The sequence below is a fragment of the Primulina huaijiensis genome, chromosome 13, assembly GCF_012295235.1.
Source record: "Primulina huaijiensis isolate GDHJ02 chromosome 13, ASM1229523v2, whole genome shotgun sequence".
Taxonomy (NCBI): Eukaryota; Viridiplantae; Streptophyta; class Magnoliopsida; order Lamiales; family Gesneriaceae; genus Primulina; species Primulina huaijiensis.
Genome location: NC_133318.1, coordinates 6395564 through 6412262, shown reverse-complemented (window position 1 = coordinate 6412262; position 16699 = coordinate 6395564). Strand labels below are relative to the sequence as shown.

Genomic DNA, 16699 nt, shown 5'->3' with positions numbered 1-16699 from the left:
ATCATCTGTACACTACACACCAAGCACACAAAAGCCGAGAAAAACCATTTGGAATACAGCTACTGGAAAGTATGTTAGACTAATCCAAGTGTGGATTCCTAAGGGACTAATCAGTTCAGGACCCAAATAGATATGGGTACCAAGTGATATTAGATGTGTGATTGCAGGTAACAGGTACAAACAAGAACTCAATATGGTATTTGGACAGTGGATGCTCGCGACATTTGACAGAAGATGCAAGTGCATTATCCCAACTGATCAAATACATTGGTCCAAACATCAGTTTCGGGGACAATTCCAAAGGTAGAACTGTGGGTAAGGGCAAGCTTATCCATGGTGACTTTACTTTTAAAGATGTTCTATTAGTATAAAACCTGAAGTATAACTTGATTAGCATCAGTTACTTATGCGACAGTGGACTCTTAGTACAATTTTACAAAAATTCATGTTTAGTCAAAACTTCAACTGATGAAATCATACTAACTGGCAAACGTTGTGGAAACACATATAAAGTCAGTTGGAATGATCAAACTTATGCACCAGTTTGTTTTATTGCTTCCAAATCATCTAAAAACTAGTTGTAACATAAGAGACTAAATCATTTAAACTTTAAATCCATTGCCTAGCTGAGTAAACATGAACTTGTAACTGGTTTGCCCAAAATAGATTTTTCAAAAGAAAAATTTTGCTCAGCATGTCAGTTTGGTAAACAAGTACGATCCTCTTTTAAAAACAAGGGATGTAAATATTCTTCCCGATGCTTAGAACTGCTGCATATGGATCAATTTGGTCCAATACCAATCATGAGCTTAGGGAGAATGAAATACACCTTGGTGGTCGTTGACGATTTTTCAAGATTTACTTGGGTTATTTTTCTCAAATCCAAAGAACAAACTGCTGCACAACTGATAAAGTTCTTCAAAAGACTTTAAATGAAAAATCAGCTGGAATTGATCGAATCAGATCTGATCGAGGAACTGAATTCATCAATCAAACCCTTTCAAACTTCCTAGAAAATGCTGGAATTAAGCATGAGCTCTCAGCAGCCAGAACTCCTCAGCAAAATGGTGTAGCTGAGAGAAGCAATCTGACTCTTAAAGAAGCTGCCAGAACAATGCTTGCTGATTCTGGTATTTCTCAAAGATTTTGGGCAGAGGCAGTAAACACTGCGTGTTATACTAAGAACAGATCAATGATTAATAAGAATCATATGAAAACACCATATGAGATCTGGCATGGAAGAAAAAGTATAATTACTTATTTCAAAATATTCGGCTGCAGATGTTTTATTCTTGATAATGGCAAAAATTATTTAAAAGCGTTTGATGCTAAATCCGCAGAAGGAATATTACTTGGATACTCATCAGTTAGTATAGCCTATAGAGTTTTCAACAAGAAAACCCTAAATGTTGAAGAATCTGCTCATGTTGATTTCGATGAAACTGAACTAACTAATAAGTCAACTGATCAAGTTGAGCTAGTTGATCGATTTACAGATATCTGTTGGGAAGATGATGACACAGATGAAAGTCATGGATATCAAAACATACTTCAAACACCTGAACCAGAAGTATTGGACCAATCAGATGTGGAGGAAGTCGTTGCTGATAACCAGTTGACAGAGCATAATGATAACATTCAAATACCAGTTGACGAAGCACCAACTGAAACTGAAAACAGTGTTCAGTTACCAACTGAAGAAATTGCTGATACAACAAATACTGAGTACAGATGGAGAAAATCACATCCACCTGAACTGGTAATAGGAAATCCATCTGATCCAGTAAGAACTCGCAATCAAAATGCTAAATTTATTTATCTATTCAACTTTTGTTTCACAACTAGAACCGAAGACAACTGATGAAGCTCTTGTTGATCCTAACTGGGTGAATGCAATGCAATAAGAGCTAAATCAGTTCACTTATAACAATGTCTGGAACTTAGTTCCAAGATCAATTTCAAAAACTATTATAAGTACAAAATGGGTATACAGAAATAAACTGAACGAAGAAAGTTCAGTTGTACGCAACAAAGCAAGATTAGTGGCACAAAGATATAGGCAAGAAGAAGGAATTGACTATGATGAGACGTATGCTCCAGTTGCAAGACTGGAAGCAATCAGAATCTTTCTTGCTTATGCATCACATAAGAAATTCAAAGTATATCAGATGGATGTAAAGAGTGCATTCCTGAACGGTCAACTACAAGAGGAAGTATATGTTGAACAACCTCCAGGTTTCATAAATCTTGTTTTTCCTGATCATGTCTACCATTTGAACAAAGCCTTATATGGTCTGAAACAAGCTCCCAGAGCTTGGTACGAAACTCTTTCAAAATTTCTAACTGATCATGATTTTTCTGTTGGATCAGTTGATAAGATCTTGTTCAAATTTGCTAAGAATGATCACATTTTATTAGTTCAAATTTATGTTGATTATATCATATTTGGGTCAACTGACCCCAAATTATGCGAAAAGTTTGCTAAGCTAATGCAGGATAAGTTTGAAATGAGTATGATGGGTGAACTGACATTCTTTCTTGGACTGCAAGTGAAGCAACAAGAGAATGGTATATTCATCAGTCAGACTAAATATACAAAGGAGCTGCTGAAGAAATTTGACATGGAATCATGATCAGCTGCAAATACTCTCATGAGCTCATCAGTAAAATTGGACACTGATCAAGGGGGAATATCATTTGAGGCGACATTATATCGAGGTTTAATAGGTTCATTGTTGTACCTAACTACCAGTCATCCTGATATTGTATTTGCTATCTGTATGTGTGCTAGATTTCAAGAAAATCCTAAGCAATCACATTTCTCAGCTGCTAAAAGAATTTTGAAATATCTTAAGGGTACACAAAATGTTGGGTTATGGTATTCTAAAGACTCTACTTTCAATTTAGTTGGATATTCAGATGCAGATTATGCAGAATGTAAGCTTGATCGTAAAAGTACAAGTGGATCTTGTCAGTTTCTAGGAGACAGACTGATCTCTTGGTTCAGCAAAAAGCAGATATCCATAGCTACCTCAACAACTGAAGCAAAATACCTTGCTGCTGGTAGTTGTTGTGCACAACTGATCTGGATCCAGCAACAACTGAAAGATTATGGAGTAATTACAAATGAATCGCCCATATTCTGTGATAATACAAGCACGATTGCTATCACGTATAACCCAGTTCTTCACTCAAGGACCAAGCATATAGATGCCAGGCATCACTTCATTAGAGATCATGTTTTGAAGAAGGACATCAGACTGGAGTATATTTCAACTGAGCAACAAGCAGCTGACATCTTCACCAAACCATTACCCGAGACTAAGTTTTCTTACTTTCGCAATATTCTTGGTTTAATTGACTTGTCTTAAAATTATTATTGATGCTGTTTTACTAATAAAATTATTTGCAGAAAATAAGAACACAACAACAAATTGGAAATGATACTTTATTAAGAATAAAATCGATTCCATGTTACAGAAGATAACTTAGAACCAACTGAATCCTGCCATTGTGTAATCCAATTATTCAACTCATAAATTCGGATTCTAGAAAATGATTCACTTGTAGAAATCTTCTCAATTACATGTCATTCCTTCCATAACATTGCATGTAACAGAACATTGTCATCAACCAGGTCTGTAACATGTCTGACTTCAAAACGATCAATGTATTTTCTTGCTGTTGCTGCTTGAGCACGAGAAGGAGCAGCACCACAACTACTTATCCTCTGCAAATCATGAATTTTGAACCGTGTTGACATCACTTTCGTGAAGACATATTCCTCCGTTGTTTTCTTCAACTCTTCTAAATATGGACTTAATTGTTCAGTAACTTGAACATGAGTACTGCTGCATGCATCAGAATTACTTGAATCCGACATATTGAACGGTTATTATCTCACATTGTATCTCTATCGTCTTTTTTATAGACAGATGACATTAAATGTTGAAGAAGCTAAAGAGTCTCGAGTCAACCGAAGCGTTTTTCTCATTTACCCAAGCTTCTTAATTATTAGTTGTTCATTATCAACTGATATCAGTTTATTATTTATTACTTAATGCTTAACTGATTTCAGTTCATAGTCAACTGATAAAAGTTAGTCTTTCATCAGTTCATCTGTTTAAAGTTTGCAATTCATATATATAACAACTGATGAAGTTTATCATTTGCAGGAAAGAGAAAAACAAAGTTAAGCTAATAAATACTTCATTCAATCATAAACGTTTGCACGGATTACATCATCATATTTTTCCTCTACCACAATTATTCACATTTTCAACCAATCGGATAAGGGTGCGGTAGATGTCTTGACAAAGCTATGAGAACCAGCTATGCGCTTAAGGATTTTCAGTTCTTTACGAAGCATTAGCTGATAGATATGACCATCCTTAAAGACGTCCACCCACACAGCTATGTTCAAGTGCTCCCGCAATTTATTCAACTCTGCCATCAGTTCAGGAGTGGTAGCCTCCCTCCCCAGTATTATACAGAAAATCAAGCTTCTGTAACTTTTCCCAGTAATGAAGACTCTTATAGAAGACCTCATCTTCTATAGCAACCTTCCTGGTCTCCAGAGAAAACGGCAAAGCACTCGAGCTACTCGTATCTGCCATTCTTTGTCTTAAATATTTTCACCAATATGACTGAAACTAACCGTGTTACTTCTATTTATAGCCGAAAATCATGGAAGCTGAAGGGCCGTCAACGTTCCAGCAAACGATAATCTTTTTGACCCTTAAATTTATTTTATATCGTCATTTTAATTATTCTATGCACCGATTAAGGGGGAATATCAGTTTTTGAAAATGTTAACTGAGAGGAAAATTGTTTGTGAATACTCAACTGAAATGAATCAGTTTCCCAACTGATTGTTCAGTTGGATGTTTTACAAATCTTCTCACATAAGTTAACAAATTAAAAAAATTATTATATTCCAAATCAACTGACGTGACTGCAGTTTCATAACGTCGCCTATTTTAAAACCACTAACTTTGTGCACACACGCTTATAGCACACGTACACATATTTTTATTCAAAATTTTTTTGGACTGACACGTGTCCTATAATTCGAACAGTCACGAACATAAGTACTTTACCCGCCCCATTTCAGTTCTTCTTCTTTACGCTTATCCAAATTTCTCAGATAAAAAACAAATTCAAGCATTCTCTTTCGCAGGAAATCATTCAGTTCAAATGGCCAACCAGATCCCAGCTCACATGTTGAACGCTATGGCCATTGATTTTGACTCAGTTTTATCAGTTCAGGAAGCTGATGTTAAGAACGTTTTTTTGAAAATTGAATCTGCTGGTCTCAGGATGTTTTTGGGACAATCTTCCCAGGAGATTTATCCGAAGGAACTTCTTGATTTCTACTCCAATGGTTCTGTCAATCCCGATGGTATCATCACCTCTACTGTTAATGGTAAGTTGTTGACCTTATCTGAAGACTCTTTCGGAGAAACATTTTTGTTGCCTTCTGATGGATTGGCACACCTTGCTGAAGTCAAAGCATCAGATGTTGAAGCTATGCAAACTCTTCTTTCTGCTGATGGACGGAAAAGCAAAGTCTCTGATCCAAAGAAAGAACTGAAACATGAAGTTCAGTTACTAGCTGATATTGTAGCCAAAGGACTATTGGCAAAGGCAGGATCCTTTGCTGCTTTAACCTTGGAAAAATTTCAGGCCCTGGCTATCATTATGGCCGAACGACGACTCAACTGGAAGCACCTCATCTTCAACACTTTGAAGAACATGTTTCAATCCAACAAGCAGTCCAAGGGATTCGCTGTTCAGTTAAGCTACATGATGAAAGTTAAAGGATTGGTGGCTGATGATTTGGAAAGATCATCCAAATTCAAAATTTTCAATGCCAAGAATGTGTTGCCACCCAAGGCCACACTGGATCTCAATCCTGATCAGTTCATTAAGATCAAAAAGGAGATTGGAGCTCAACAGGCTGCTCCTAAGTCTGTAAAAAAGGGCAAAAGCCCTGACTCAACTGAAGACTACAAAGAGAAAGTTTATTATAAGTGAATCAGAATCGGAGAAAATTCCGTCTCATCAGGTTGTCAAGAAGCCTAGAACTCAGAAGACAAAACCANTGCTCGACCAAAGGGAATCTCTATTCGGGAGACAGTGGAAACTACTCGTTCAGGATTGAACATTCCACACATTCTCACCGACAAGAAAGGGAAGGGCAAGTTGATTGAAGAGCCCAGGCCAACAAATGCAGTTCAAACCCATATCGACCTCATTTGGGAACAGGTAAATGCATTTGCCACAACCAAACTGAAAACTTATGACGCTTGGACTATGTACAGAACTCATACTTTTGCAAAACAATTAAAGAGAAAGTCCCAGCTGAAGAAGTTTATCAGGTTGGAAGAAATTGTCTTGAGGATAGTCAAAGCTGCCACTATCGTGCAGGCTTTGCAAAGAAAAAATTATTTCTTTGATCTAATGAGAGCCAAAAAGTTGGCACAACTTGTTGAAGAGCTGAAGACCAACTACATTCCTACGAATCCAACTGCCTACAATGATCGAGCAGTGCTTACTCAATTGGATTCAGATCTTACCTCTTTGCACTTACAGATAAAATTTTGGGAAAGGGATCAGGAATTGGTTATTCATGGAGGGTCTTCCGAAGAAGAAGAAGAAGAATCCACATCATCAAATAAAGAACAAGCTCAGGATATGCCTCGATCCTCTGTTGCTGATCCTCAAATGTACTCATAAGCTGACTTGACACTCGCCAATATTGATGAAATTATTCAGTAAGTACTTTAAGAATCTCAAACAGAGGAACTTGTTTCTGTATCACTTGATCACTCAACTGATCGAGCAGTTCTAGAGGATCCCGTCTTACCCGTAGAGCTTGTTCAGCCTACTAATGTGCCAGCTCAGTCACCTGGTCAAGAAACTACTGAAAATGTGGAAACTCAGTTGCTAAATTCTGAAAATATTCCAACTGACGAGCCAGTCCTCGTTTCAACTGAATCTCCAGCAGAAGCACCAGTTCTTGATGCTCCGACTGAAGATACCACAAATTTGCCTAGTCAGCCGGACAATTCAATTGCTACTCAGGATCCATCTTCTCCTCCACCAGATCAAATTGGAGTTGCTGAAATAATTGTTCCAGAACAGACCATTGCAGAGACAGTTATAACTGACAGGACCTTAGTGGTATTTGATCCGTCTCCGAAGAACAAGCACCTGGAACTTCTGGACAATCTCCACCTCATTCATCTAATGATCTTGAATTAGTTCTTGAAGAAATTCAAGATATTCAGAATAATATGCATAAAATGCTCTCTGCCATCTCTAACATTCAGCATACTCAACTCACCCATTCTCTGAAACTGGAACATGCAGAAGTCTTTAACTCAGAGAAACTGAAGGCAGTTCAAGCTACCGTGACCTCTCTTTCCTTTGCAATTGCTGAAATCAAAAAGAATAGAGGTATAGCTGAAAGTCTCTCAGCGACTCAAGACACTATCAGCAAAAGAGTTGATGCTGTGGAGACACTCGTATCAAGAAAAATAGACTTCATGCAAACCACTGTGCTCAATGCAGTCGCAAACGTAGCCACTTCTGTCAAGATTCTTTCAACCGATGTTAAGAGATTATCTGTCAGAATGGAGGCGTTTGACAAAAAGGGGGAATATATCAACAGATCAGCAGTTCAATGGAGATCAGCTCAATGGATTTGATAAAATGTAGCTACAGAGTATTTCATTCAGATTATTTCATTCTTTCATTGTACGAATCTGTACACAACAGTTAATTATTTTATCTACAACGGACTTGAAGATCATATAAGCTTCAATGATCAGTTATTAGTTTATTAGTTTTGTCAAACACCAAAAAAGGAGAAATTGTTGGAAACTTAATTTCGGATGTTTGACAAACCGATTATTTATTGGAACTAACTGATCAAATATTCGATCTATACAGCTTGCCTAACTGAAGAGTATCGCGCATATTATCTAAGACAACCGAACACAGCTGAACTGAACTTTCGAAGAAAACCAACTGATCAGTTGGAAACTGATCAGTTGAACTTAATTGAATTCTCGAAGACAGCTGACTGATCATTTGGAAACCGATCAATTGATATATTCAGCCGTATGCTTCCTTCAACTAAACATGTTTCAGGAAAGAACATTCAACAGACAAAGAGACATAGCAGATTGCAACTAAACACGAAACACCGCACTTCAATCAATACAGCTTAGAACAACGCATTTCGGCTAAAGCAATTAAGACGCCGCATTACAATAAACGAAGCAAACAATGCCCAAGGAATGATGAAGTGGCAATCAACGGATACAAAGATTCAAATATATCTCAAGTTGCCGTTGGAAAGGAAGATTATAAATATGACAGAAGATCAGCTGAAAAAGTGACGCACACAGACTCTCTATTCAAAGCTTGCTGTTACTCTGTCAAAATTTTAGCTCACACTCACTTGATTTATTCGTAGCAGTCAAGGCTATAATTTGAGCTCACTAGCACTTTGTAATAATCGTTAAATTCGATAGTGCTAAGATCAGTTACGCACTGAGAACATTCTGTAATACTAAGAGTTCAGTTTTTGGCAGTGATAAGTCCAAACTGAAGTGGGTCAGTACAAATCTTGTATTCGATCAAAGTCTTTTAGTGGAAATCCTATCCTTGAGATAGAAGAGGTGACGTAGGAGTAATTGAAATCTCCGAACATCCAGAAACAATCCTTGTGTCTTTTATTTCAGTTTTGTATTATATCTTTCAGCTAGTTAATTTCCGCAACTACTTTAGTTTAACTGATTGTCATTGATCAACAAGATTCCGAGAATCAGTTTCTCACTAAACTGAACTCAAAACTCGAAAAGATCAGTTTAATTGAGAGTGTTTATTCAACCCCCTTCTAAACACTCTTGTTTCGTTAATCGATCCTATCAAACACAATAGTCTTCGTTATTACAAACCTCAAATATTATCTAATACTTGTAAATTAAACAGATTCAGCGTTGATTTACAAAAAAAAATTGACATGCCACCAACGCACGATATATAAGTCTTACCATCACGTCAAAACAGCAAACAAAAAATGGCTACAAAAAATGTAATGCTCCAAAAGGTCGATTAATTCATAGATAATGACGAGTAGGAAATTGAAGGAAAAAAAAGGTTGCTCGCACATAAGAGAAGAGGAGTGGGAAGCGGAAAAGAGGAGTAGAAAGGGAAGATGACCAACAAAAATAGGGTATTTATAAAAAATGTTATTAATTAAAAAAGGGTAAAAATGTAAAAACACATGAAACATGTAGTAAAAAGTAAGTTGGACTTTTGTCCGGTATTAAAACACAAAAAAAAAACTAATAGAGACGGAATCTTAAATAAATAATGGTAAGATGTATTTTTCTTAAAATTGCTATTATATTTATTTATTTATTTTGTGGTCGTTATTATTATTATAATTATCTTGTTCATTTGATGTGTTCATGAATATGGATGAACTTTTCTATACAAAGTTACAAACAAATACATACACCTTTATATTTATTTCATATCTTCGAGGTCGGGTGTTACAACAATATTCTCTTATATATCTTAATATAATACTAGGAAACCTTCACACACAATATACGCACATAAATTAAAATTTTCTAAATCTAAAATATAGTGTTATATATATATATATATATAATGATATTTATGGGGAAGGGGTATGTTGCAAGAAAAAAATTCGACTTTAATAATTATTTCTCCATCTTAGAAGACATCCAACTTGTCTTGTGATTCATATGGGTTGCGGTCATTTGTCTCGTTTAGGAAGAGATTCCAATGAATGAAAGCATTCATGGTATTCACAATCAAGTCAAGTTTAAATAGCTCGATCTCAGGACTTATAAGGATGGGAAACATTTATTAAGGTTTCCCGGCAGACGATAGAATTCATCGCTTCTAACATCTTTGTTGTAAACCATAAATTTTTCCCACCAATCTGATCCATTGTCTTTGCGAGCATCATTGCTTTCGTGAGTGAGCGTACAGTCCAATACGAGGGCAACCACAGCAGCAACAGTCGCATGTGACATGAATACCACAGACATTATATCGTTGAACTGCAGTATGATAACTAAATAAATCATTTGTTTTCAAGTATATGCAATTATAAAATGTGTGTAGAGTGGAATTAATATTGTAAAAGTAGGAGATTTTATTTTCTGGATAGGGGATGGTTAGTTTCCTAGGGAACAATCCACGTGGTTAAGATTTTTCGGGTTTTTATGGATTTCGAGGGACTATCCTAGTTAGGTGATAATTATCATCTAACATCGTGAATCAACATACCCATCTGCTGTTAGTATAGATTGGTCTGCTGCTTGAATGTAGTTCATTTTCTTTAAAGAATTGTGGTAGAGAAAGTCCTACTATGAAGGAGAATCCTAGCACAAACTTGGTTCTGAAACTGTTGAGGTTGCAGAATTGGAGATATGCAAGGCCTGCAGATGCTGTATTAAAACAAAATTTACTAAATTCGAGATACAATGAATCTTGATAAACTTTTGATGGGAACGATATGTTGGGAAATTACATAAGTAAAATGAGAGAGATACTCACAAACATAACCAAAAAAGATGCAGTATGCTGCTGCCATTATTGGTGAAGGTATTGAAGCAAAAACTGCTCCAACTTTTCCTGTTATGTTACTCCATAAGCTCAGGACTAATTCACTTCATGATTTCGAATTTGATTGCAATTTTAAAAGAGAAATATACCTAAAACAGAGAAAAGAATCATAAACACTGCCGATATTTGAACTACACGTCGACTCCCTGATTTCGTTAGGGCCAAAAGACCAGCATTTTCTCTGCATATGAAGATCACACAATCGTTTGTGCGTGAAGAAACATCACATAACGAAATTGTTAATATATTATTTCCCAACTTATACTTAGTATCGTTTAGGACTGTCTTACACTAGTGCTGTGGAACCAGTGACACTGCCAAAAAGGGCATTAAGAAGGGTGCCAATCCCCTAAAACCATCACACATCTTTATGAGTATCATCACAGCAAACCAAAACCAGAAAAAAAAATGCCATCATACTGTCCTAATACAACAATACAAGTTACTTATTCTTACCAGCCAGCCGACACCACGGCCAATAACCGAAGGTGGCACTGGTGTCGCACTTCCATATCTTGCAGCAGCAACAAACGAACCAGTGGACTGCGAAAAAACACAAATAGAACAACTTAAAGAACGATCGAAGAGTTGGTTTCATTTGGCAGAATGTTCACAGTGAAGTTCTCAAAAACAGTTTGTCAATATAGTTTTGAAAATTTAAATCGTAGAACCTCCATAGAAGCAATTAATGAAGCAAACATGGCTACGAAAGTTTGTTCAGCAGTAAAAATAGGAGGACCCCATTGGAATGGATATGGAATGTATATCCTGCAACAAGTTGCCGCAAAAGAAACTGTAAAATTGAATTTCTGATAACATTTACAGAAGAGATGCTGGGATATTAAAGATGAATTATCATAGCAAAGATATACCACGGAGCTGCATTAATAAGTCCAGAGCCATCTGTACGACAATTAAAATACTTGGATTTCTTGAAAGCCCCACTCGAAGTAAGGATTTCTGCATAAACCCACACCATTGCAATAGAGAACAACAACGCGAACCGATCACATATTGGTCGATTAGATTTCACAAATCTTGGAAGATACTGCAGATTGGTGATAAAATTCATCAAAAACAAGTCATGACAAGGATTCAGCATGCTTCTCACTATTCACTGGCCGTAAAACCAACACTTTAAAGCCTGGAATTCCATCTAATACAAAAAAAAGCTTACTAAAAATCAATTACCTGAGAGATAATAACAATGAAAACCAACTCTGGTAATCCAACCGCAACACATTTAGCAATCTACAACATAGATATAAAATCGAACAATGGTGTAAAAGTCACATCCATTAAACAATCACCGTTTTATTTATTAAAACACATATTAGCTAGCCCCACGTTAAATATATACATGCAAGCTTCATGCATCCAATAATATATGCTATATAAATTGTGTTTCAGTCGGTGTATCATAAGGAAACACCATTTATATATCTTACCAATGGGAATCCGAGATAGTAGAGCCCAAGTCCTGTGAAAGAAACTAGTGGAACCATGGAGAGTGGAGTAAAAAACCTATTACAAAGATAGGAACATAATCAATAGGTAATTCATAACTAATGAAAGTAAGATTCAACCATTTACTGCTCACATTCATAAAAAGAAATTAAAATCCATCATTTGAAACAAAATCTTCTCTACAGCAAACCGACCTCACGATATTTCTCCATAAACCACTAAAACCGATGATTATTTGAACACTTGAAGTAACAATCAGGGCGCCTTGTATTTCTCTCATTGTGTGCACAAAGCTCTGATACAAAACAATTATACATATTAAAAATACAAAATTAATAGATTTTTAATAAGGAAGTAGCTAATGTAAATATATAGTTCTTCACCTCCCTGGGAAAGTTCTTTATCGTCCTATATCGCCTGGATTGAATGATTGAAGTCATAGGAATTAAGAATGCGTAGGAACCGCCTATTACCGAAGGCAGTCTTGTACCCAAAAATGATTGCAGGAGTGTATTAATTCCTGAAACAAAAAGTAAGGTTTGTACTACCTTGGCCTTGTCACTCTGCAATGAAATAAAATCAAGGTGGTTGAATGTATTTTACATACAAATGTTCTGTCAATATGATATGAACCAACAAGTAATGCGCGAGATAAAGATCGGAAAGTCAGAGCTAGCCTTACATCAGTCCCTTCCATTTGGGGAACTAGCAAACTTGGAATTAAGACAGTCGAGCCAAGAGCAAGAACATAGTGTTGAAATCCCAGAAGTATAGCTTCCACTGCATCGAGCATGTAAAAAATGAATCAAGAACACTCCATCAAATTCTTTTAGTTCAGTTACACATTAAAAATACATGGTTTAATTTCACAAAAAATGGGAAAGAAAACAAACTCCCACTTTATTATTTCCATTTGAATGATCAAGAATTGGTGACTGCAATAAATAATTAATTTTGCTTTTGTCCATATAAAAAACATGACTTGGAAATTACAACAGATTCTTGGGCTTATATATATGCTACATAAAAATGGAGGGTGCTGTTAGAACTTACGCAGTGGTGGTGAACTGTTGATGCAATATTGAACACCTGTTAGCTGTTCAAGAACTGGATGAGCCTGAGGCTGTGGCTCCGTATTGTTGGGATTATCAGCATTACTAGACATTTTTAAGATGAATTACATCTGATTTGCTTTATCTGGAAGAGTTTATAACTCTGAATTTGCTTAATAGAATTGCATTTTTTAGTCATTACAACACAATCTTGTAATTATTGTAGCTTATAATGTAATAATTTAGTATTTCAATAATTATTCTGTTGAAGATTTCTTACCCGAGACCGTTACAATATCAGAGCAAGATACATAAAAACTTTTACAAACCATTTTCCTTGCGTTTGAAAATTAATATTACTCTGCAGATCTTCTGGCAGTCAATTTAAACTTTAGAGGATTATTTGGTGACGATAAATTAAGAGATCAAAGTGCAGCAAAATATTTGAAATGATAGAAGTCAACATTGAAATATATATAATAATTAATAGAATATAATATTTGGCAATTTAATAATTCACAAATATTATATCTACAATTTAAAAACATAACGTCTCAAAATCTCGAAATTAAATTTGAGTTTTGAATATATTGATGTTAAATATCAATTATAATTAATCCAAATTTATTGATGGTTTTAACCCCGAGTGTTACTGGTGATATAATTGAAATATAGCACCACAAAAAGATCAAGGTGCAATGCAAATGTCACCGTTCAGATTTATTGGATCCCTTTCAAACAATTCAAAGGATTCTGTTTCGTCATTTATATACAGTCGATGGTCCTATAACTTAGGTGTTTTTTTTTGTTTTCAATACAATTTGACCGGAGTTCTGACATATCGATGTGTCTAGCATCCCACTGATATTGTAACAAAATAAGACGAATTTAAAAAACAAAAACAAAAAAACAAACCAACTCATAGAATAAAGACCCAATTTGGATTACATAGATAGAAAAACTAGTGGCCTATTTTGATAATTTCCCCAATTTTATTTATTTTTTTTGATGACGATGAAACCACAACCGTTAGTATTGACGTGCACTGGGTAAACTTTCGAACTAATGCAGTTGCCTGCAAACTATGTTAGTCACGTAAACCGCACATGACAAACTTTGTGCGACATGTTTGCCTGAGAAAGTATTGCTAGAGAGATCAAATGAAACGTCTACTTGTTTTAAAAGTGCAAAAATATATGTTTTTTTAAAAGCTCTCATTTTGAAAATAAACATTTAAATTAATCGCATGCATACAATCCTACTTAAAAACATCTTTTAAAAAAATTATCATAAACAATTACCAATAAAAATATAACGGAGTAAAAGAAGTTATTAAAATTCTAACAACCAACAGTAAAATAGAACAGTGTATAAAATCCTCATATCCTCTCCAAAAACGTAAAATCGTATAGGTGCGGAAAAATCATAGGTCCTCGGGTCGTGTCGCCCACTAGGTCTGCTGACTCAGAGTCCAGCACCTCCAGTCTCCTCGACATCGAACTCACCTGCATCACATACACCTAGTGAGTCTAAAAACTCAACACACCCGTTCCAGAATAACAAGTACATATACAGGCATACAGCAGTGAAAAGTATCATACTTTCATGAACTTAAAAGCATGAACATAAACGTCTCGTGTAAGATCATATCGTGTCAAAGCATGTCATCTCAAATCATCATATACGTAAATATTTTCTGTAATGCCTGAAATTTTATTACGGTAATTTGAGATTAATTATCGATAAATTGATTTGATTATAGCCGGATCATTACGAAAGTTGAATTGGAATAGCATGAGTATGCTTGGGTGCGTGACTAGTAGGTCTCGCGCATATGCGCGGTATGAGAGCGCGCATATGCGCGAGCTGTGTGAGAACCAAGATGCACGGACAGCACTTTGCTCGCATATGCGCGAGGTGGCCAGTAACCCAAGTGCCGAGACAGAGATATTGGCGCACAGGCGCAGATTAGGTGCGCGCACATGCGCGAGTTGCCGAAGAGCCAAGAGTTCGGACCAGAACATTTGGCGCATATGCGCGACGAGATAGCGCGCATATGCGCGCGCAGTAGAGTTGCCCATGCGTCGAGGCCGTAGGTCTCGCGCATATGCGCGGGACTTGGGCGCGCATATGCGCGAGGGGCTTTTGGAGAAAATTCATAGGAGGACACGTATGAAATGGCATGCAATATATATAAGCTTATTCCCTTCATTTCAGAAACGAGACAACCGAACAAAATTCAGGGAAAGCTTCAGTTTCTTCCTTGCTTATACTCGTGATTTTGAAAGATCCGTCTATCAGATTCTCAATCCGAATACAGTTCTGTACTCCTCTCGACACGAGCTACAGTTGGACGTAAGTTTTATTGAGTTCTGTTATCTTTTGAAATTATGGTATTGGAGGAATTATAATTTGATTGATATATGGTGTTTTTGATATATTAGACATCATAGAATCGAAGTCAGATCGAAGAACAGGCTGATTATGGAATTGTTATGATTTTTAGATTATATTGATTAAAATTGGACAGATTTGGATTATCGATTGATTATAGATTGTATCGGATATTGGTTATGAATTGTAATTGATATCCGTTGATATTGTATTGACGGGGATATCGAGATTTTGCCGTTATGCCGTTAATTTTGAATTAGATTGAGTTCTGATCAGATTCAATATTGATATGAGATTGTATATTGATATTATTCCTATTCGATATGTCACTTCAGATTGATATTGACATACTTTGAGTTCGAGACTTCGACAGAATCAGACTGACAGAAAGAAAGGTATAAATTAATGTTAACCGGGAGATTGACTTAAGTCAGATTGGACTTGAGTTTTCCTAAACCACATACTTGTATGTTATTGTTTTCATACTTTTGTATTATTTGAATGAATATGCTTAGTCTATTGAGTTATAGAAAAGCAGAGAATAGCAGATAGCTATTGAGTGAGAGTCGCTGACAGAAGTGCCAGATTATGACAGAGTGATCATTGGCCCATTGCACATTGTCAGAGTAGGCATTGGCGGATATGCCAAGTCTATGGCGGATATGCCAAGACAATGGATATTTGATTTATATCGATGTTGCTTAGGAATGGATCGATTCCTATCGCGGAGATTCGATATATTGTAATATCCAGGAACCAGGATCCCTAGATTAGATATGTGTCGAGTCTGAGATGACGAGTCAAAGAGTTTTATCTGTATTCACTAATGTGTCATAAATTATGATTTATGTTTTGTGATACATGGTTTATGCTTCTGTATATGATTTTATGCATTGCATTGATTCATTGTTTATACTGGGATTATATTCTCACCAGAGTTATCCGGCTGTTGTTGTGTTTGTATGTGTGCATGACAACATGTTGGACAGGATCATGGTCAAGAAGAGGATGAGAGAAAGGACAAGTTAGCGTGGTGATCCGGATCAGAAGTAGATAGGCTTCAACACTTGATATATAGTAGTTGAACCCTAGTTTGGTTTTGTTATATG

The 16699-nt window shown here is 36.1% G+C and overlaps 1 protein-coding gene across 1 annotated transcript; it reads right to left on the bottom strand.

Moving 5' to 3' along the window:
- Positions 1-9841: 9841 nt before the first annotated feature.
- On the bottom strand, positions 9842-13309 carry LOC140991172 (putative nucleobase-ascorbate transporter 10). Its single transcript, XM_073461127.1, has 14 exons — positions 13198-13309; positions 12827-12924; positions 12528-12707; positions 12339-12439; positions 12126-12201; positions 11869-11928; positions 11550-11725; positions 11349-11445; positions 11134-11220; positions 10968-11026; positions 10767-10858; positions 10609-10686; positions 10339-10499; positions 9842-10109 (listed from the first exon to the last, which is right to left on the bottom strand). The coding sequence occupies exons 1-14, from the start codon at positions 13307-13309 to the stop codon at positions 9891-9893; spliced, it is 1596 nt and encodes a 531-aa protein (XP_073317228.1). The 3' UTR covers positions 9842-9890.
- Positions 13310-16699: the final 3390 nt, after the last annotated feature.